The sequence below is a fragment of the Triturus cristatus genome, chromosome 4_1, assembly GCF_964204655.1.
Source record: "Triturus cristatus chromosome 4_1, aTriCri1.1, whole genome shotgun sequence".
Lineage (NCBI taxonomy): Eukaryota > Metazoa > Chordata > Amphibia > Caudata > Salamandridae > Triturus > Triturus cristatus.
Genome location: NC_140585.1, coordinates 55,591,464 through 55,615,426, shown reverse-complemented (window position 1 = coordinate 55,615,426; position 23,963 = coordinate 55,591,464). Strand labels below are relative to the sequence as shown.

The 23,963-nt window shown below is 49.1% G+C and overlaps 1 protein-coding gene across 1 annotated transcript in view; it reads left to right on the top strand.

Moving 5' to 3' along the window:
* LOC146839474 (uncharacterized) overlaps nucleotides 1-23,963 on the top strand; it is an 84,191-nt gene that overhangs the window by 18,851 nt on the left and 41,377 nt on the right. Inside the window, 2 exon segments of the mRNA XM_085650808.1 lie at nucleotides 18,651-19,210; nucleotides 19,423-20,841. Coding sequence (XP_085506934.1) covers nucleotides 18,651-19,210; nucleotides 19,423-20,841 — 1,979 coding nt within the window.

Genomic DNA, 23,963 nt, shown 5'->3' with positions numbered 1-23,963 from the left:
TTTCCCTACATTTGAGCATAGTGCGGTCCATGGCCACTCCATTCTTCAGTCGGAACTCCGATGTAGCCTACAGGGAAGAAAAGAAGGGGGGGGGGGCAGCATTCAAAGTACGTCAGCGCGCGTAAACACGAAAAAGTTCTACTTACCACGTACCAGGCTAGCTGTAGGAGCGTTTAATACCACAGATCTACTATATCCTTCCTTTTTACTATACAAAGATGCTTCATTTTATTTGTCCCTAAATTTGAGTTCCCTCGTCGTGCAGTTGTTTCTCAATCAGTCGTATATTATGGGACAGAGTACCATACCTTGCATTTGGCAGATACCTTAAGCTACAGTCAACCATTTTCTAACAACTCTGGAAAAAAAAAGACAGGTGTGATGGATACAAATTTTTCATCAATCCAAAATTCAGGCAAAGAGTCTGTATTATCTGTCTTCTATTGTTTGGGAATATTGGTCATTATTAAAAACCTTCGCCAACCCTAATGATTTGCTGTGACGCTGATCCCATAATTCATTTGAAAACCCTTTATTGAAAAGAAATGTCAGTACACAAATACGGGCCTACAACCGTATAGGCCGGCCACGGTGCAAGGGGCGTCGAGTATCATGAGCAATACTACCTTAATGCGAAAATAAAAATAATCAATAATGAGAAGACCAGCATAAAATAAGGTTGTTCGCATGCCCAGTCAGTACCCTCCTTGTTCCCCGCCCGTCTTGTGCAAAACAAAAAAAAGACCGTATATCCCTTAACATCAATGCCAAGTAACCTGGAACGCCATAAGGAGTTGTAGGCCCCTTCTACATCGGCGCCATTTTGGGGCGAGGTCGGGTGGGTCCAGGGTACAGTCTAGATGTTTCCACTAGCTAACGGTCGGACCAGAATCCCTTTCGGCAGTCCAAAAAATTTCCATTAATGCCAACAGAAAGAACAGACAGCATGAATCGTGACTCGAAGGTGGGGAAAGCAAAGTTGTTTCCTACCGGATCATGCTGAGGTTCCACCAGAACTGATTCGGGTTGGTAGACTACAGTGTCTCCTGGTAATTCAAACAGAAACTGGCGTCAGCATGAGGGCACCACCATCTCGCAGCGACGCCGTGGTCCTTTCGGAGAGCGGGACAGCAGGCGTGTCTCTCCGCCGATTCCCTGAATCAGTCTCTCTCACGGCACCAAACGAGGACAAGGTGGCTGCCGCCCGGGGCAAAGGCAAGTTAATGTGGAATGATCGAGCGATAGTGGCGGTTGCCCTCACTGGAAGTCCGCGGGAGTCGAGGGCCAATGACTCCCGTAGAATCTGCAAAGCTGAGAGGACATCTTCAAGGGTGGGGCCCATGCCCGAGCAGGCGAGCTTCCGAGTTCCAAGGTAGCCCAGAGCCATCTTAGTGGACCAGGCCCAAATCCGAAGAGCCGGCCGCCATTTTGAGAGTCCTGTGGCAGCAGCAGTTCTCCACCACAGCCACCAGAGTGGGTCCCCCGACCAGCCAACTGCGGGGGCCCACTTCTTGGGTGGGGCGCTAGTGGAACCTTGGTGCAGAAAGGAACTTCCGCCTGGGTGGTCGTCCGGCAGGTGAAACGTTTAATGGCTGCCCTGCTGCAGCTGGCCGGTAAGTGAAGCGTCAAGGGGTGCCCTACTGCAACTGGTGAGCCTCCACCTGGGGAGGCGGGGGAGGCCCGTTCGCGTCGCCTCCCCCCAGGGCACCCCACGCCGTCTTTCGGTGCTGCATTGTAGGACGGCCAGGCCGGCACAACAACTTGCTGGACACCACCTCAATGCCGTCCGGGTATCGGCACATCGTGTTGCCTCCGGCCTCTTCGCACAACGGACCGTCACTGATGCCGTCTCACAGGCGGATGGATTTTGTAGGCCCTTTTTATAGCCCAAAGCCGACTAAGAGACAGCAATGTTGCTACTTCGAAGAAGATGGGGCGGGGACTGTGTCACGTGGACGGTGAAATGCTTTGGGATGGATGTTGCAGCAGGCTGCCATGTAAATGGTTGGTTAAAAAGAGTGTTTTAACGTGTTTTACCCTGTTGGAGCGTTGCATATACCTACAAGTTATTAAAGCGTTTTAATCATACTACTTTGTTGGAGTGTGGTATATATAGGTTGGGAGGGAGCGTATGGAGGGGGCATATAGGTGATCGGAGGACCTAATAGCAATTCGTCGTTCGCCCGTTGCTTGGAAGGCAACTCAGGGTAGAGCGTAGAGGGGGTCCTAACAGGGCACTGGCCTGACGTTTCAGATTCTTGTTTTTGTTTAGCTTCCTTTCTCTCCTTTATTTCTTCTTCTAACTTTCTAGCGACAAGGTGAGCTGCCTTTTGTAGTTCTTTTTCTGCCTTTACTTCTTCTCTCTTTTTCCGTTGCGTTGTTTCTTTGCGCCACATGCCGATACTGTCGAGCATAGTGGGCGTCGTTTAATTGCTACGTAGAGCTATTTCTAGCGTTTCTATTTTATGATCATCAAAGGATCCCGTCAGTGGCCACTGACTTTCGGAGTCCTTCTTTGTATATTTATGCCATAGTTTGCTATAAGCTACAGCGACTAGTCCATATTTAGTAAACATGTCCTTATTAGGGGTGCCTTCCAGTGGAGCCGGATGGTTCATCTCTAATAAGCGGTCCGGGCATAACCAACTACCAATCAGTGGGGAGAAGATAGGCATGACGGGTTACAACGGGGACAAAAGTCTGCACTACCTATCTTTTCACTGCTTGCAAAGACTAGATAGAATATCTCTATTCTACGTTATTTGCAAGTAGAGAATACCTCCAAAGAACCAATATCGAACAACCAATGTTCGGACAATCAATCAATCAAATGGTGAGAAAGAGATTGGCACGACGGGTTACAACGGGGACAAAAGTCTGCGTTACCTACCCTTCACTATTTGCAAAGACTAGACAGAATATTTTTATTCTTCGTTATTTGCAAACAGAGAATATCTCAAAGAACCAATATTCTTCAAAACAATCAATGTTCGGACAATCAATCAGTGGGGAGAAAAACACTAGGCACGACGGGTTACAACGGGGACAAAAGTCTGCGTTACCTACCCTTCACTATCTGCAAAGCACGAGAGAGTATTTCTACTCTTCCCCGTTTGTAGACAGCGAATATCTCAAAAGGAACAATCAAGTAAGCAATACTAGTATTTTCAATCAATCAATCAATCATTTCGCAATTTGTCGTGTTACACGACCTTACCCGGACCGCGTGGACAGTTTCTCGTCTTCCGCCTCCAGCGCCCGACCGTAGATCACTCGAGAGAGGTCTGTTCGGAACCAGTGAAGTTCGGATGATCGGCTGCCAGACGAGGGTCTATCAGGCAGGAGCTCTTCCCGATCGTTGCAGTCGTTCACTTTGTCGTCAGGACCTCTCCCACTGGATCCACATGTCGCTGATGGGCCCTACGTTGGGCGCCAATTGTTAAATGGTAGCAGCACCTTCGGTCGATAACCTTTCAAGTATTGCCCGGCGGTAATTGCCTCTTATACCATTCGATGATTAACCAAAAAAAGGATAGGCGCTGGAGACTGGAAGGCAAGAAACAAGGGTTTATTCTCTCCGGAGGAGAACACATCAGATCAGACAGCAAGGTATCGTCACGAGGTGCTCTACCCACATCTCTGAGGCCTGGCCTCTTATACACAGGTTTATTGCTTTATTACACGTGACACATTCTTGTTAAGACTTTGATGTACGGAAAGGCATCCTTGGAATCCCCACTTCAAGCTTGTTCCTACACATATCTACAGTGGAAGTCCCCACCCCACCCACAGTAAGAGATGGCTATCACACAGGTGGACATTCCGTCAATTCCCGGGGGTGTGTACTACTGGTCGGGTCTCAGGGGGTGGGGGCCTTGATCTACTGTAATCCCTTTGATGTGAGGTGTTTCCCTTACAGTGGGGGCAATAAACTGCATCCGCAGGGCTAGGTGATGGCCTGGGATCGGTTCGGACAATCGTGCGCAGAGGAAGGGGGTTATCAAAAGGACGTATGACCATGCATGGGATGAAAGGAGGTGTTGGTCAGGCGCGGGATGTGGTTCCATGGCAGGGTCGCGCAGAAGGAGAGGGTTTATGGCCCATGTATGAGAGAGCGGGGGGTGGCCGGCGCGCGGGGGGATGTTTGCAGCGCCAAGGGAACGCGCTGGTGATCGGCGAGGGACAGAGGGGCCATGGTGCTTTCAAAATGGCTACTGCTTAAGTGAGCGTACGGGCCTGAGAGGGGACAAGGTGTCGCCGATTATGTTGACATCGCAAACCAGATTTTAACACTAGGCCCTGTGATATCATCCAGTTTCAGTATCTTCATGAGATGCTGGGTGGATGGACTTTTGCCTGTCTTCAGCTTCCTAATGGAACATAAGGCCCTAAGCTGAACAAAGGTGAGATCCTCATATTTATAGGGAAGGAGCTCACTGGTTCCTGGTAGGGACCCACTGGTTCCTGGCTGGTTAGACATTACTAATGTGGTGTGGTGTATTGCACTACCTACACTAGAGTGGCCTACTAAACTCTCTTGAGTTGTAGAAAGGGTGTGCTATCCCTTAACACACAACTCTAAGTTCAGTAGAACTTACTGTAGCTAAACTTGATATTATATGTACCTCAGGTACCTTTAGTGGTTTTCAGTTGATCAATTCAATTGAGATTATCTGGTAAAACAATAGCAAGCTGGAATCCCACACGCTGCACACCAATGTGAGAAGGTGGCCTGATATATGCTGTCCACTAGTTCTAGTGGGCACCTTGTATCAGTCCAAACAACCCCTTATGGTGATAGGTTAAAGAGAACGTTTATTGAAAGCTATCCTAGTGGTAGTTAACAAGAGCAGCCTTCAGGCTAAGTCTTGAAAGAATGTAAAGCAGCTTGTTTTACCAGTCTATAATCTCTTTAATGATCAAATGAAAGGACAACCACACCAGGTATATATTTAAAATATATGTATTTAGGTTAACACACACCCTTCTAGTCCCTTTATGAGACTGGAGTTCGAAGTACTTAAGTTACAAGATAGCAATCATCAGTAATAGCACAAATACACGTTTGGGCCCTAGGGGCGTACCAAACCATATACCAAAAAAGTGGTATAAGAACCACGACTGCAATAGACACAAGGCCTTTAGCCTCTAGAATCGCTGGGACCCAAAGGAACCACCCAAGGTAGTGACACAGGGGACACACGGGGACTTTATGCCATGTGTAAACACAACCACGGGTTCCCGTTATCTTCAATGGGCAATGTCGCGGTTGGAAATTTGAAGATTAGGGACACTTCTAATCGAGTCAGGACCAAACCCTTTGGGACTTAGGTAGTTCTAGGGCCAGCACCCACGTGAGCACTGGAGTACTCGAGTTACCTCACCCAGGAAAGCCGAGTGCATAGGTGTCTTTTGGTGTCGGGTCGCGGCGTCGATTGCAATGCGAGCCTGCAAAGAACTGATGCTGCCATGAAGAGGAGAAGTGTCCGGAGAGATCCAAGCCTGGATCTAGGATGTAAGGAACCTGAAAGCAGAGGGGACAGAGTCTGGGTCACTTGCCAGTGACCGAGGGCAGGATGGACCAATGCCCACATATGTCGGGTGCTTCAGGTGAGTTGATGGGTGTCTTGACTCTTCAGCCACGAGGTCCAGGAGGCGTCGACAAAGTCCATGAGCTGGATTCGTGCTGTCCCACGAAGTCTGTCGAGTGCTGCGGTGTCGGCGACCAGAATGGACCCAACAAACCATGGCAACGGCAAGTCACTGGAATTCAGAGAAAGGAGTGTGGTGCAGACCAGCAAGGTCTGAGGGACTCACCCAGCGAGGGTAAGTCAGGGCATGTCTGGAGCAACCAGGTAAGCTCAAGCAGAAAAGGAGTTGCCTTCGTGGGGACCTGCTAGCCAACGGGCTAGTGATCACGAAGGAGCCTCGAGCGGTCGCACTTGAAGCTGGCCCACGGGTCACTCGTGGAGTGGAGGCCAACAATCTTCGGTGCAGGAGGTGCTCAAGGCTGGGGCTACTCGGAGCCCAAAGCACAACTTCGAGGAGGACCAGGAAGATAGTGTTGCTGCAAAAGTTCACGGTGTCCAGGGGTCATGGTTCCACGTCACCCATGGTAGCCACGGGCCTCAGCTTTGCTGTGGACTCAGGGTAGCCTCGGGGAAGTCTGGAAATTCACCTCTGGTGATGCAAAGACTTCTGCGTCCGGCGGGAGCTTCAGCGATGCAGACAGGTCAGTTGCTTCTTTGATGCCTGCCAAGCAGGGGAGTCACTCCTTGACCCCAAGGGAGATTTCTTCAGTTTTCTAGTCAGGATAGAACGTCAGGATATATGTTGGAGAGTTTCATCCAGTGTAATCTAAAGTCCTAGGGACTGGATTCCTATACTTATAGTAAGTTTAGGGAATGGACTAACTCTAAGGCCCCACCTATGGGTGGGCTTGGAAAGAGGGGTGGCTACACCCATTTCCTTTGTCCAGTTTCGCGCCAGAGCAGGGGCAGGTACCCCTGCGACCGGTTTGAACTGGGCTATGCACAGGGACAGCAAACGTGCCCCCAGTGCAGGACTTCAAAGCACCAGAGAGTGCTCCCGCCCAGCCCCAATACACATCAGCCTGTCTGGGAAGGTGGTCACACCTCCCTTCAGCAGGAAACCTATTGTCCAGTCCTCCCCTGCCGGAGTTTCGGTCATCAGCAGGAGGCCAGACCCGTGTCTGTGACAGAGGCATCCATTTTGTGATGCCAGGGCTCAGGAAAGTCCTACCGGGTTTAGCCAGTGTGAACATGTCTCTCCCTCTAGAAGGGTGGAATGCTACCCCCGCCACCAGAATTGGTGGGGGGTAGTATTTCAAAGCGTTTGACGCCAAACACGACATGTTTTGATGCAGCCATTCCAAAGTTAGCATTTACCGCGAGGTTATAATGCACTTAAGAGTATATGGTATGGCTGTATCACAGCACAGCCATAAGGAAGTATTTCCGAAAGCTGCAGAGGGGCTCAGCTCATGCGTGGGCACCCTCTTGCATAAAACCAAACACTCTGCCTTCAGGATTGTCAAGGTCTGCCATAGGAGTGGCTTATAGGTTTATTTGTGTCTGTATAGGGTAGTGATATAGGTAGCCTATACCACAGTAAGGGGTGCAAGCACACCCTTACCCAGGCTGCAGTAGCAGACCTGCGGTGCCATTTTGGAGTGCTTCCTAGGGGTGGCATAATACATGCTGCAGCCCCTGGTAGGCCTCTGAAGTACCTATGCCCTAGGTACATAGTATACCATATACTAGGGGCTTATAAGGCACTCCAGAATCCAATTAGATATGTACCTAATGTACATGCAAACCATTTTAGAGAGGAAGCAGCTAGGCTGTGGTCCTGATTAGCAGGGCAACAGCCAGACTAATGTCGAAAAACAGTGAAACACCAGCAAAAAGACTTCACCCCCTTCTATTTGCCTGCATCTGGAACTTGGTGTTCTAGTGCTACAGAAGGACTCTGCAATACCGACGCCGGCGAGCGACGCCGGAATCTGCAACGAAATCGCGAGCGCTGCTCCGACTTGCAACGTGGACCCGACACCGGCCGCCGTGCCACATCGACGCCATGTAATGACATCGTAGGTCTGCCATAGCCGTGAGCGCTGCTCCAACTTGCGACGCATGCTGCTGTGCCTCATCGACTCCAAAGCCGACATCATCGCGGGGCCGATCGTCGATGTGGGTGGTCAAGAATCCATCAACAGCTTGACATCGTACTGAACCGTGATTTCGGCACCATGATGATGTCACCTCCTCTCCGGTCAGGAACCGACGCCTCCCCTGCCTGCGCAAGCATCCAGGTCCCGACGCATCATCTCCCCAAAGTAAGGAACCGACGCCGCAACGCGCCAACGACGCCGCTTCTCCCTGATGCCGTGAGCTGTCTTTGTTTCCACTTTTCCAAGGTACTCTTCTTTTTGGGTCTGTTTTGACTCCGGGCCCGACGCCGCGCACCTCGCAGTCGGCGCCGTACTTTGGGATTTCTTTGACCTTGAAGTTGGAGTTATCTGTTGCTAAAGACTATTTTTAAGTGAATAATCTATTTTAGAACCATTTCGGCCATCTAGAAGAATTCTTATTGATTACACTATTGTGGATTTTTGTCGTTTATGGCCTGTGATAAGTCTATATAAAGAATACTTATTTTATAAAACCTGTGTAGTGTCAATCTGTAGTGTTTTCACTGTATTACTGTATGTATACACAAATTCTTAACACACTGCCTCTGAGATAAGCCTGTCTGCTCGTGCGAAGCTACCAAGGGGGTAAGCAGGAGTTATCCAGTAGTGTTATCCCCTTTCCCTGACTTAGAAGCAAGGCTCCCTATTTGGTCAAAGGTGTATTCCATTGCCAGCTTGAGACCCCCAGTTCTAACACTTACCATCTTGATTATCCTGCAACTAAGCCTAATAAACCATCTACTTATAACCTACTTCATGGTTAAATTTGGACTTCCTTTGGATTGTATCAATGGTGAAAAGCAGAAAAGGACCTCCTGTGAGAAAAACGTCGCTTCTGATACTTAAGAGGAGTCATGTTTGCTGCAACAGGGGAGGAGAGACATTAGAAGTACTTTTAAGAGAACCTATTTTAAGCCTGCTGAGAGAAAATGTGTTTGGGAGCCCCACCAGTGTCAGTTTCCATCAGATGGCCTCAGCACAGGGCATTTGTACAAGCACTGCAGAGGTAACGTGCCTTTGGAACCAACTTAAACGTTTTCTGGCTGTACTGATGCGGAGTGAGCCAACGGTTCCTTGCTGTGAGTGCTTCAAAAGTAAAGGGGATCCAGGAATTATGTCAAATGTTTAGGGAGAACAGACCACAAGCTTCCGGCAGCTCTCCATTGGCTTGGAGGTGTAGTGCTTTAACATATATTTACCACCCTCTATTGCATTAAATTGGCAGTTTATTTGAAATTGTACACCAGCATTTTATGGGATTGAACCGTCCTTTTTGTGCCAGTGGTGAGTTCGTAATGGACCTGCTGTCACTGGATTTTGTTTTTCTGCCCTTCAATCTGACTGCCGGTAACCTGAGAGTTATTAAAAAGGGGCCAGCCAGGGCCGTTTCTAGGTGTTTTGCCGCCCTAGGCGAGAACTGAAAAATGCCGCCCCTCCATTTTACTACCATCACTCTCTCCCCCTGCCATCCAGGCTAGAAAAGCACACCCTCTACTGCCGATCCCTTCTATGTTGTTCTTATTTACTATCAGGAAACACAAAAGTCAGTCCTGCAAACAACCTCAACGAAAGGCCCAGACCAGACCGTTACAGTAGCCATACACTCACAGAATTGTGTACATGGATGACCAATAGAACCTTGTATTTAAAAACCACCAAGGCATCAAGTGCACCTCGTTTTCAAAACCATAAACAACAAAAATAGAAACTTGCACTGCCCACTCACCCAGTACCTGTCCTCAGTATCCATCAGTGAACACAGACATCGGGGCTCACTTGGTCGTGCCTGCCCTCAGTACCCCTCAGTGAACACAGTCTTCCGTGCTCACTCGGCCAGTACCTGTCCTCAATACCCCTCAGTGAACACAGTTTTCAATGCTCACTCGGCCAGTCCCTGTCCTCAATACCCCTCAGTGAACACAGTTTTCAATGCTCACTCGGCCAGTACCTGTCCTCAATACCCCTCAGTGAACACAGTCGTCAATGCTCACTGTCAGTACCTGTCTTCAGTACCCCTCAGTGAACACAGTCGTCAATGCTTCATCGGTAGGTACCTGTCTTCAGTACCCATCAGTGAACACAGTCTTCATGCTCACTCGGTCACTACCTGCCCTCAGTACCCCTTAGTGAACACAGTCTTCCGTGCTCACTCGGCCAGTACCTGTCCTCAGTACCCTTCGATGAACACTGTTTTCAATGCTCACTCGGCCAGTACCTGTCCTCAATACCCCTCAGTGAACACAGTTTTCAATGCTCACTCTGTCAGTGCTTGTCTTCAGCACCCCTCAGTGAACACAGTCGTCAATGCTCACTGTGAGTACCTGTTTTCAGTACCCCTCAGTGAACACAGTCGTCAATGCTTCATCGGTAGGTACCTGTCTTCAGTACCCATCAGTGAACACAGTCTTCATGCTCACTCGGTCACTACCTGCCCTCAGTACCCCTTAGTGAACACAGTCTTCAGGGCTCACTCCGTCAGTACCTGCCCTCAGTAATCCACAGTGACCACAGTCTTCAGGGTCTCTTGGTCAGTACCTGTCCTCTGTACCCCTCACTCAACACAGTCTTCAATGCTCAATTGGGCCGGATCAGTCCTGAGAGACCCTACGTGAGTACCAATTCTCAGTGCCAGTCCTTAATACCCTCCCCATTGTGCCAGTCCTCAGTGCTCCTCGCTCAATGCCAGTCTCAGTTATACTCAGTGCCAGTCCTCAATGACCTTCACAAATACTAGTCCTCGGACCCTCTTCCCCCTCCCCTCGTTAATAGTAGTCTTCCATACTTCTTGTTCAGGGTCAGTCCTCTTTAAGCAGCAGACCTCAGTACTGCTCGCTCAGTAATTGTCCTCAGTGACCCTGCGTGAGTACCAATCCTCAGTGCCGTTCGCTCAGTGCCAGTCCGCATAATCCCTCTCCAGTGACAGTCCTCAGTGCCCCTCTGTTAGTAGTAGTCCTCAGCGCCAGTCTTCGATACACCTCGCTCAGTAGTTGTCCTCAGTGTCCCTCTGTGAGTACCAAATCCTCAAGGCAGTCTGTGAGTACCAATCCTCGATGCCAGTCCTCAGTGCCCTTCACTATCATTCAATCAGTGCCAGTCCTCAGTGCCTCTCCGTGGGTAGCGCCTCTCAGCACCTCTCGCTCAGTGACAGTCCTCAGTGTCCCTGTGTGAGTACCAATCCTCAAGACAGTCTGTGAGTACCAATCCTCAGTGCCAGTCCTCAGTGCCCTTCACTTTCATTCAATCAGTGCCAGTCCTCAGTGCCTCTCCGTGGGTAGCACCCCTCAGCACCTCTCGCTCAGTGACAGTCCTCAGTAGTGTCCTTGCTCTTGCGTCACCGGTGCACCTTCCCTCTTGCATGGATCATTAAACTCTCTGTCCTCGTGCCCTTCTCATCCCACATGCCGAAGCCGGCACTCCCATCTTCACCCGGCAGCTCTCGCTTCTCCCATTGTGCCTCCTGCTTACCCTGGAGCGCTCCCTGCTTCCTCCTTCTACCTTTCACTTCTTCTCCTGCGCTCCCTTCGTATCCCCACAACCTCGGTGTTCGGCGCCTCTCTACCAGGAGGCCTCCTTCTGGATCCCCTCTCTCCTCTGCAGGGCTCTCTGCACCAGTCACTGCCCCTCATGCATGGCTCCCTCTGACTCTCAGATGTCACCCCGTGCACCTCTCCTCCCGCGGGTCTTTCTCTTCACCCGTCGCGTCTCCTTCTGCACGTTTTCCTCACCTCTTCTCATGCTTCAGTTTGCAGTTGTTCCTGTGCACCTCTCTCTTCCTTTGGTCCTCCTCTGCACCTCTCCTCTCTGAACTCCCCAGTCTTATCACCTCCTCTCCCGGGTCCTCTCACCTCATTAAACTCTGCAGTGAATTGTTGCAGGACCGGGCCGAGCAGTCTGGTGGAGATCAACAAAGTGCAGCACTGATCTGCGGGACAGAAAAATCATGCAGAGCACGCAGGGCACGATGTAGGAAGCCGTTGTGCATAAAAATCTACGGGCCAGGCAAAAACGCATAACGAGGAATGACAGCACCATAGCCTGTCCCTGGGGATATGAACGGTGAAAACGAGAGCTGTTCTCTGCAGCTCTCCCACTTCTTCATGGAAAAATTACAGACAAGACACTTCCCCGAAATCTTTCCACACGTTGACCGCACCTGGTGGCTGGTCTCTCAACCCCTTATTTGTGTTCCTTCTTACAGAGCGTTAGTCCTTTTAGAGCAGTGAAAGGACGCTTCTCTAGGTTAGGCGTTGAATCAACCACACTGGTGAGTCAGTCGTGGTGCGCATACGCACCCTAAGCCCTTAAGACTGGATGGAAATTCATAGTTTTCCATAGTTTTGAGGGTTCTGGCGATGCAACAGGTTCTTCTTTTTAATTTAGGAGGAGGAGGGGATATTTTTGTTCAAAAGCCGGCGTATTTGAGTACGTATCCACTTTGAGGTTGGATTAACGAAATACATTTTGTTTAGATGTGAAATGTGCGTGTTTGTGAGTTGTCATGTATCACTAGTACTTTTTTCGAGTTTATCAATTGAGCGTGCTAAAGCACACTTCCTCTTAGGCATTAGGTAGAGGTAGTCAGTAGCGTGCATGCAGAGCCGTTTCTACCATTCCCCGCTTTTGCCGCCCTAGCCATTTTGCCGCCCTAGGCGGCCGCCTAGTCTTGCCTAGTGGTAGAAACGGCCCTGCTCACTAATTTTCTTACAATGTCTTATCATTTCTCACCAATCTTCTTAGCATGCCTTGTTATTTGCACAAATTATTTCTTTCTGCATTTGTGCATAGCAATAATTTGATGGTGAACAGTGCAATATTTAACCTTTTCTATTTTGCCAATACAAATTTTAAACGTGCATTTAAGCATGTGGTGTGCTAGTTTTGCTGCTTGCTTGTAACTGTTTTTTCCATTCTTGATCTATTCCTACTTATATTTGAAAACATTCTCGTCATGGTGATAGTCTGCATGTGTTGGCTTGGCTGTGATTTCACCTATGTACATGATTGCATATTCTGGCCATATTTATTTATAGGTTCTGACTTTGTGTTGTTGTTTAACCTGAGGTGTGCATTGAAGGGTCGTGTACTCTGTAATGTTGTTTAACCTGAGGTGTGCGTTGAGGGGTCAGGTACCCTGAGCTGTTGTTTAACCTGAGGTGTGCATTGAGGGGTCAGGTACCCTGTGCTGTTGTTTAACCTGAGGTGTGCGTTGAGGGGTCAGGTACCCTGTGCTGTTGTTTAACCTGAGGTGTGCGTTGAGGGATCAGGCACCCTGTGCTGTTGTTAACCTGAGGTGTGCATTCAAGGGTTGTGTACCTTGTGTTGTTCTCCCTTTTAGACTGAAAACCCCATAACATCGAGATGGAGCTTTCAAGTAAAAACATTGTCACAATACGTATCTTCTTCGTCTGCACTGTGTCCTCTTCAATAGAATCCCATCCTCGTTGCCAGTTTTGTAAGACAGGACTCAGAAGATAACATTAATTAGAGCGTTATTCAGCAGGTTACAATGACCCCTGGCACCTCCCTGATCTCTGGCAACTGTCTGCTTCAGAGATTCTCAGCATCCACACACACCAGATTCAGGAAGTGGAATCATCCATGTTGCGGGGAAACAGCATTACAGTACCAGGGTGAACATATACAATACAGAACATAACACTCTGGGAGTAGAGGGTCACGAGGGAAGGGGTTCGCGTTGGGAGGGGGTTTCAATAATTTAAGAAAAATAAAACCTATCTTTCTGACGGCCCGGGACTTGCGTCTTCACTGCTCGGTCTGCTCCTGCTTTCCTGCCTCTGGCCAGAACAGGAAGCAGGCAGCCTCCCTCTCCTCCCGTAAGTCAATCACAACGCTCCAGTGGAGCGTTGTCATTGGCCGGGACGCCGTTCAGCCAGGGACTGTAGGGCATTGCATATTCTCCATGTAGGCTGCAACCCAGAGTACACATGACTGGTTTGGGCGGCCCGAGAGGGCCGACCAAACCAGTCGTGCGTACCCAGGAGTGGACAAACCACTCCTGCCCTGCCCATCTCTACCCACCAGCCCGCCCGCAGTGTGGAAAGAAATATAAAATGGTACTAACCAAAGGTTATTATCATTTTATGTTTTGGCTTTCTTGCACTGCGAGAAAGCAGTTGGGCGATGCTCCTCCGTCCTAGTGGAGGAGCCGCCCCTGCAAAGGCATCATTCCAGATTCTGGACAGATGGGTGGAACTGATGGATCGACTCCAGCTCTTTATTGAAGTTCGTACCTAAGAAGATGTGGAGAAAGGAGAGGCCGTATGTTACTCTTCTGCCCAAAGATATTAATCCTAGAAGTTACAGGGAGAAAAGAGAGAAGTGTTGGGATATTTTTTGTCTCCCATTGAGTTCAAATCACAACAGGTCGTGGGAAAAGCTTATGTGGCTGAAGATGGGCCAAAGACTTTGGGGTCAGGATATCAGTTTGACCTGCATATTGTTATTGATCGAAAAAGGTAAGAGAGGCTGGCTAAGTAGAAGGCGTCCCTTTAGAGGACAGTTTCCCTCACCCAGCAGAGTTGGCATGCTTCATCATTGGGAATCCTCCTCGCACAATGAAGCCTAGTCATGGTGCGGGCTACAACCCTCTCGCTGTGAGGGAAGAGCTCAGGGATGGTTTTTTTTCAGAGGGTTTCTCATTCAGACCCGATGTGAGCTGGCAGAGTGTTGTGAGTGGTACAGTGCTAATGAGGGTGAATTAAAGCTAGCCACAAGGTTTACCGCATACTTTTATTCTGGCTGCCTTATACTAGGGTTAAAAACAGCAAGGAGAACATACCAGGCAATGTATGAGTAAGTATACAACTCATAGTGGCTGGCTCACTATGAGTTGTATACATACTCATACATTTCTCAGTATGTTGTTTTTTGTTCCCCTACAGGTACCACCAGTCAATCCACCATCTTGCTACCCCTTGATCACTGGTCTAGTATCAAATACAGTTTACTGAAACACTTACCATTGTTGTTATTTCTTTTCACTATTACAGCAGTAGCTCATTCACTATCCTGAAGAAAGCCATGACACTTTCAAGGTCATAGGCTGAAACATGTCGATTTAAGTTGAGGACGACTTGATCTAATGGTTCCTGTCATACCTCTTTTCCTCCTTGCTGTTTTTAACCCTAGCACAAGGGGTTTTGCTTGGTCTTTTGTTTTTTCGCCCTAAGTGCGCCGGGTATGCCCCCAGAAGTGGGCCCCGGGCTCACTGTACCACTGGATTCAATTTAGCCTGGCTGATGAGGGGGTGAAACCCCGAAACTGGTCGCATGATGCTTGTTTCCAGTTCAGGGAGGACCTAACTTGGCAGTTCAGGCTGGACTGTTCCCATGAGGCACAGGGACAAGACTGATTTGCATATGGCCAGATCTAAACTGGGGTGGCATGGTGAGCAAAAGAATGATGGATTTAACCCAGATCTCTTGACTGGGGATGAATGTTCTGATTTGTTTGCCATTCCATCGATCAATTGTGTCAGTCGCGGCCGGTGCATGTAAGAGCGGTGAGGCAGTTGGGCCGGCTTTGGGGGGGGGGATTTTGAGAGACAACCAAGAGGGAAAATTAATTATTCATTGTGGTCGTCTCTCGAAATCCTCCCAGCTGGCCCCACCGCTCCTACCTGCAGCGACTGAATAGTGTGTATTTTGCTGTCTCACCCTAATTGCGCAGGGTATGGCCAGACGTGGGTCCCAGGCTCACTGTGCCACTGGATTCAAGCTAGCCTGGCTGATGATGGGTGAAACCCCGAAACCGGCCCCAGGATGCTTGTTTCCGGTCCAGGGAGTACCTTGCTTGGCAGTTCGGGCTAGACTCTTACCATGAGGCACAGGGTCAAGAATGATTTGCATATGGCCAGGTCTAAACTGAGGTGGCATGGTGAGCAAAAGAATGATGAATTTAACCCAGATCTCTTGACTGGGGGTGAATGTTCTGATTTGTTCTGCGTTCCAGCCATCAATTGTGTGTCTTATGCTTCAAAGGATTATGGTGGAGGTTTTCAGAGATCTGGAAAACCTAAACTTTTTCCAAGATAATATTCTGGTTTTTGGAGCATCCATTCAGGAACACAACAACATCTTAAGGTCCATGTTAGGTAGGCTAAGGGAGGCTGGTCTAACCCTAAGGAAGGAGAACTGCAAGTTCCTTGTAGAGGAAATTTAAAATCTTGGCCGTACGATTTCGGGGCAGGGCATTCCACCTAAAATTTACTTTTTGAAAGCTATTAAGTCTGCACCCATTCGACATGATAAAGACCAGTTACGTTCATTTATGGTCTTGGTCGAATACTATACAATTTATTTTCCTAATTTTGCAAACAAAGACTGAAGAATCTAGAATGTTATTGCGGAAGGGGTGTTCATTGGTTTAGGGTAATGCTCAGCAAAGTGCTTTTGATCGTGTAAGGTGAGACATTTGTGAGGCGGGAATTCTTGCACCTTTTGACGCTCACCTTAAAAGATTTCTAATGGTGGATGCCAGTGCACATGGTTTGGGGGCAGTATTATCCCAGGTGCGGACGGGTACCCAAAAAAACTGTGGCTTCTCCCTCATGCCCATTGAGGGAACGTGAAAGCAACTATTCAGTTATATAGTTCGAGGCCCTAGCAGCTGCCCGCTCTGTCGAGCATTTTAGGACCTGTTTATGGGGTTTACATTTTTGCATACGCATTGATCTGTAGAGATCACCAGCGCAAGAGCGCAAACATTGGCCCAACAGCGTGGAGCGCGAGAGCCCCGTTCCAGACTCCAACAGCGGAAACGAAGAAAAAACTACATGTCCCTGCATGCACTGGGGCGCAAACCCCGGAAGATACTACTTAAGCACTTCCGCTGGAAGCGGAAAGTGCTTGTCAATTGTATTCAGTGGAGACAAATGGCGGAGGGTGTTCCCCGCCGGAATTCAGCTTGAAGACTTTTCAGCGTTTCCAGAGGATAGACCCGTTTCCCCCAGACAACTGCAACGAGAGAAGCAACGAGACAAGTCCAAGGAACCCGCGGAACAGACCAGGTAACCCGGGATGTAACACTCCTCCTGGTAGTACTATCGAGACATTGCGAGCAGTGCTAGCCTATCGTTTATTTTTCCTACAGGAACAGTGGGGAAGGCTTTCTGGTATTCCTATGTGAGACGCTATCAAGTACAGGTGATTTACATTGGGGGATTCTCTTATTGGATATACTCAGTGATCAAACTCCTTCACCACACCAGAAAGGTTGTTACCGGACTATTCAGAGACAATGCAGGGAGAGTAGCAGGAAGGGACTTATTTTCTCTCAGTGGGCATCCACACCTCCTGTGTCGTAACAGGTGGGTATTTAACCAGGGAGCGTGTAGCTTCAATACTTACGTGTAGAGATCATCACTGCATCCTTGACTCTCGCTTTCTCATCACTGCAGGTTGCAAGCCTCCCAGGAACTCCCTACCTCCCAGCCACTGCTCCGAAGGGATTCTCCTCCTCCCAGTCCCGTGTGTTTTCCTTTCCCCCTGGGTCCAGTCTCCGGTAGTCGAGTTTCCATTCTCCTGCCGGGGTTGTACTCCGGGGAATTGGGGATATTATCTGCAATCATCGTCCCCGCTGAGATCAAGACAACAGGTCAGTGGTGCGCTCCTGTGTGTGCGACTGACAGTCTGACAAACTTGACAGATTGACAAGCCCACGTTTGCACCCAGCCTGGACGATGGATACTAACGTGGTGCTGACCTCGTTGTTGGAAAGCCTGACGGCTCTGCAGCAGGAGGTGCAGACCACTCGGTTAGAGAATCAGAATGTACAGAGAGAGGTGAGCTCGCTACGTAGGGAGGTGGCGGGTCTTACACGTAGGGGTCAGGGGGAAGGTTCGTACATAAGGCCCGCTACTCTACCTCCGCCTGGGTCTGCTGCACCTCAAGTGAATCCCGTTAACACTGGAGGTGGGTTTTTCACAGCCACCACATATCCCCCCAAAACCTCAGACACAGTGCCCACGGTCCACGTATTACAAAACACAGGTATCCCTTTAGCCCCCCCAGAGCGCTTTTATGGGGACCCTAAGAAGTTCGAAACCTTCCTGAACCAATGCAGACTGCATTTTCTATGCAAACCAGCCGTGTTTCAAGTAGAAGCCGCAAAGACGGCATTCATGATGTCCTACATGGGGGGTAACGCGCAAGTTGGACCATCCCGTTAATGGAAAGAAACGATTCGGTTTTGCACCATTTTCCGGATTTTTGCCTCGCCTTAAGGAAGTTGTTCGATCGGAAGTCCCACATGCTGTCATTGGATCGGGAACTACTCACCTTGAGACAGGGATCCCAAGACTTGCTGACGTACATTACCACCTTCAATCGGTTGGTCGTGGAAACGGTGTGGCCGCCTGAAAAAAGGATCACCCTGTTCTATCAAGGACTGAGGGGGGAACTCAAAGATGTTCCCGCCCAAGTGGTGCAACTACCGCAAACATGCGAAGAACTTATAGACTTAACAGTACAGTTAGACCATCGTCTCCTGGAGAGAAAAGGTGACAAGAGCCGAGGAGGGACGAAGTTTTCTTACCCTAGACCAAAGGACTCGGTGGGTGAACCACCAAAAACCGTCGAGGGACCAGAGCCGATGCAGTTGGGTGGAATCAGAGGCCCTCTTACTTCCGAGGAAAGAGACAAACGCCGAAGAATGAAGTTGTGTCTTTATTGCGGAAAAGGAGGGCACTTTATTAGAGAATGTCGGGCTCGGACACCGGTCAACAGCAGGCCTTCCATTTCCAGGGTACAAGTCACATCAAGACGAGACGAACCGGCGGAAAACTAAGAAGCCCAAGTCAGGATGAGGTCTCTGATTTGGGTAGGACAAGCGAGATGATCTCCTCTGTATTAGCGAATACCCTACAACCTGCTGTGGCTCATCTGAATCTTGGAGTGTCTCTATGGCTCACTTCCAGGGATGTGCTAGAAACGGACGCCCTGTTAGACTCAGGAGCAACGGGCAATTATATCGATCAGGAATATGCCCGCCGACTTGGACTACCCTGCGAAAAGAAAGAGATCCCTGAACTAGTAAAAGCGGTCGATGGGACGACCCTCTCTTCTGGGCCAGTGAAGTACCGGACGCGGGCTCTTCAGATGGCGGTTGGTCCTGATCATCACGAATGTATCCAATTCTACCTCATTGACGCTCCCCAGTTCCGGCTCATCCTGGGCATGCCCTGGTTGACGTTACACGACCCCGTAATCAGCTGGACAGATCGCACAGTTACTATGGCTTCGGTTTATTGCCAAGAACATTGTAAACACCAAGAAGAAGGTACGGAACACGAGGAAACGCCAGCCACGCACTTAGCTGCAATCGGTACTCAAGAGCGTTACTGTTGTTCCATCACCCTGCCTGTTCACTATCGAGAGTATCAGGAGTTAAACAAAAGGCGACCAGATTGCCTCCTCATCGGGAGTATGACTGCCGGATCGAGCTCATTGCTGGAGCAAACATCCCTTGCAGCCGAGTGTACGCCTTGACGGAACCCGAAACGCTATACCTCAAAAAATACTTAGAAGACAATATGGCTTCCGGATTTATCAGGCACTCTTCCTCACCGGCGTCCTCTCCCCTTTTCTTCATACCGAAGAAGGACTGCGAAGAATTGAGGACTTGTATTGACTACCGCGCCCTCAATAGGATCACTATAAAAAACCGTTACCCTCTTCCCCTCATACCAGTACTTTTGGATCAACTAAAAGGAGCACAATACTTCACCAAACTTGACCTCCGGGGAGCATATCACCTTGTGCGAGTCCGAAGAGGCGACGAGTGGAAGACCGATTTCCGAACTAAGTTCGGTCTGTTCGAATATCATGTGATGCCTTTCGGACTCTGCAACGCCCCGGCGGCCTTCCAATTCTTCATGGATGAGGTGCTGCGTGGATATCTGGATGTTTTCTGCGTGGTGTACATTGATGACATTTTAATCTATTCCGCTACTCTTCCAGAACACATCACCCACGTACAAGCCATCTTAGAGCGACTGCAACAACATTCCTTGTATGTTAAACTCGAAAAATGCCTCTTTCATGTTCAGGAGGTTGCGTTTTTGGGCTACATCATCAATTCCCAAGGTTTCCAAATGGAAACGAGTAAGGTGGAAGCCATCACCCAGTGGAAAACCCCGCAGAACGTCAAGGCTGTGCAAAGTTTTCTCGGTTTTGCCAATTTTTATCGGCGGTTTATTCAGGACTTTTCAAAGATAATACGCCCTATTTCCCAACTGCCGCGGAAAAACGTCCCGTTCAAGTGGGGAGAGGAAGCAGCCCGCTCATTCCAGATGTTGAAGGATAGATTCACTCGGGCCCCCATCCTACGCCATCCAGACCCACAACTCCCATTTGTTCTCGAAACCGACGCATCTCAGCACGCTCTGGGAGGGGTACTCTCACAACGACATCCAGTAAACGGACAGCTCCACTCTGTCGCGTTTTATTCCAAGAAACTTACACCCAGTGAGATCAATTATACCATCTCCGACAAGGAATTACTGGCCATCAAGAGGGCGTGCGAAGAATGGCGGCACTACCTTTTAGGAGCCTTGCACACGGTAGAAATCTACACAGACCACAGAAATCTACTGTTTTTAAAAACCGCAAAGGCGCTGACACCCCGTCAGTTGCGATGGACTCTATTCTTTTCGGATTATGATTTTGTCATTAAATACCGACCAGGACCTCAAAACGGGAAGGCGGATGCCCTTTCACGTGTAGGAGAATGGGAGAACGATACCTCCATAACTTCGCAGAATCCACCGCTCATACTTACAGAAACCACATCACCCAGAGATGTCATCGCTCTAATTACCTCCCAAGACTTTCTAGAAGATGTGAGAGTAACCTTAGCGGACCTAGACGTACAGGCATGGATCAAAGAAGAACAAGAGCACCGATCAGAAGTAGATGGGTTAGCCTATCACTACCATGCACTGTATGTACCACACACGACCCAGCAACGACAAGTCTTGACGTGGAGCCACGATTCGGTTTTAGGAGGACACCTTGGAATCCATAAGACCATTGCCTGTGTGAAACGCTCCTTCTGGTGGCCCGGACTGCGGAAAGATGTAAAGGAATACATCCAGGACTGTGCTATCTGTATGCAGGGAAAAGCCATTCATACAAAACCAGTGGGCCTCCTACAATCTTTACCCACTCCCCCACGGCCATGGCACACCATATCCATGGACTTTATTGTAGAAATGCCCCCCTGTGAAGATAAAACAGTAATATTAGTATTGGTTGATCACCTAATGAAGATGGGCCATTTCATATCGCTAAGAAGGTTACCTACATCCTCAGAGCTCGCTTTCGTTTTTCTCCAACATGTGATCCGTGCTCATGGAATCCCAAGCGTCTTGATTACTGATAGGGGTACGCAGTTCACGTCGCGCTTCAGGAAATCCTTATGCAAAACTCTTCACATAGATGCACGACTCTCCTCCAGTTACCACCCACAAACAGATGGAAAGACCGAACGCCTAAATCAAACCCTTGAACAATACCTACGCTGCTTCACTCTGCAAAACCCCATACACTGGCCCACCTTGTTATGGCTAGCAGAATTCGCCTATAATAATGCTAAACATGCCACACTAGGCTGCTCTCCGTTTTATTGCACTTATGGGTATCGCCCCAACATGCTCCCGTTTGAATGGCCGATTCACTCCCCCATACCCAGCATCCACGAGCACCATGCACACCTAAGAGCGGTCTTACTAGAAGTCAAACAGAGTCTAGCAACGGCACAAACCATGCAAAAGACCTATGCAGACAGGAAAAGAACCACAGAGCCGGAGTATCAAGTGGGGGACAAAGTATGGCTCTCTACAAAACATCTACATTTAAAGGGGGTAGATAAATTAAAACCAAGATACGTGGGTCCCTATAGTATAGAGGAGATTATCAATCCAGTGGCTATGCGACTATCGTTGCCTAGTTCCTGGAGAATCCACCCTGTTTTCCATGTGTCCCTACTCCAGCCATGTCCAATCAGTACCCGTTTACCATCAAAACCACAGTCTATAAACATAGACGGGCAAGAAGAGTATGAGGTAGAGGTGATTCTCGATTCCCGACTGGTGCGGGGAAGGGTTCAATATCTAGTTGACTGGAAGGGGTTCGGGGTAGAAGATAGGACATGGGAACCCGAGGAAAATCTACATTGCCCCGAGGTGTTGGAGTAGTTTCATGAGGGACATCCAGGTAAACCGGGACGACCGCCGAATCGTCGGTCCTTGAGAAGGGGTACTGTAGCGATCACCATCGCAAGAGCGCAAACATTGGCCCAACAGCGTGGAGCGCGAGAGCCCCGTTCCAGACTCCAACAGCGGAAACGAAGAAAAAACTACATGTCCCTGCATGCACTGGGGCGCAAACCCCGGAAGATACTACTTAAGCACTTCCGCTGGAAGCGGAAAGTGCTTGTCAATTGTATTCAGTGGAGACAAATGGCGGAGGGTGTTCCCCGCCGGAATTCAGCTTGAAGACTTTTCAGCGTTTCCAGAGGATAGACCCGTTTCCCCCAGACAACTGCAACGAGAGAAGCAACGAGACAAGTCCAAGGAACCCGCGGAGCAGACCAGGTAACCCGGGAGAGACGCCCGGGAATTTCTTTCCAAAGTCCGTTTCCTGCTTTATTTTCAAGTACCTCCGAGACTCGCACATGCGTGCTGATTCCGTGCCATTGGTTTTCTAGTAAATTAAGCGCTCAGTACGAGTACGCTCACGTAGTGGCACCTTTTGTTTATAGCGGGACCAGGGTCAAGAACTCTTCCCCGTTCTCGTACACCAAAGTATTCGAGTGTGATGTAACACTCCTCCTGGTAGTACTATCGAGACATTGCGAGCAGTGCTAGCCTATCGTTTATTTTTCCTACAGGAACAGTGGGGAAGGCTTTCTGGTATTCCTATGTGAGACGCTATCAAGTACTGGTGATTTACATAGGGGGATTCTCTTATTGGATATACTCAGTGATCAAACTCCTTCACCACACCAGAAAGGTTGTTACCGGACTATTCAGAGGCAATGCAGGGAGAGTAGCAGGAAGGGACTTATTTTCTCTCAGTGGGCATCCACACCTCCTGTGTCGTAACAGGTGGGTATTTAACCAGGGAGCGTGTAGCTTCAATACCTACGTGTAGAGATCATCACTGCATCCTTGACTCTCGCTTTCTCATCACTGCAGGTTGCAAGCCTCCCAGGAACTCCCTACCTCCCAGCCACTGCTCCGAAGGGATTCTCCTCCTCCCAGTCCCGTGTGTTTTCCTTTCCCCCTGGGTCCAGTCTCCGGTAGTCGAGTTTCCATTCTCCTGCCGGGGTTGTACTCCGGGGAATTGGGGATATTATCTGCAATCATCGTCCCCGCTGAGATCAAGACAACAGGTCAGTGGTGCGCTCCTGTGTGTGTGACTGACAGTCTGACAAACTTGACAGATCACAAACCCTTGGTGAAAGTTTTGAGTCCTGGTGGTACTGGTAAGGGCTCAGTTAGGCTGGCTAGACTGGCTTCCAGACTTCATCTTGATCTGGTGAATAAAACTTCATGGTATTTTTCTCCATTACGTTGCTGTATACCCTGCTGTGCATTTGAAAAACCCGATAAAAAATAAAATGAAAAAGAAATAAGCTGTCCAGTTTAATTCCACCACTAACACATGTTCTCGTATACTTAATGAAATACAAAGTCTCGCTTCCAGTTGACAAATTCCTGTAAATACTCCTTAGTCCTCTGCATCAGTGTTTTGAAGATGCTCATGTGAATTGAAGCTGTAAATACTTTTCTTCAGCAGCAACTGAGAGTGAGACCCTTTACGAGGACTGTGTGTGTCTTAAAAACATCCATATCTGTGGCATCTAAAATCATAGGTCTTTCCTGCCACAAAATGTTTGTTCGTGTGAAATGTATTCTCTCCTGGAGCCTGGAAATGGAGGTTCTGTTAGTGGCCAGCAGGGGGCGCTCCTCGCATGCTGAGATTAATCCACTGGGCACATTGTATGAAAGGGAGAAGGGTTTCCTGTTTCAGGTCAGCGGTGGCAGATGCTGACATCACTTCCGGCCTCTTCGTCTGTGTCCAGCCTGCTGCAGAGGGCAAAGGACGCCCTGTCTTTCTGTGCAATTATCTTCATCTTCAGACCCTCACAACCCTCCCAGACGTGCACCTGCCCCACCCCAGCCATAGGAGGAGGAGAGAGCCTGGAAATGTCTGCACAGGTTTCT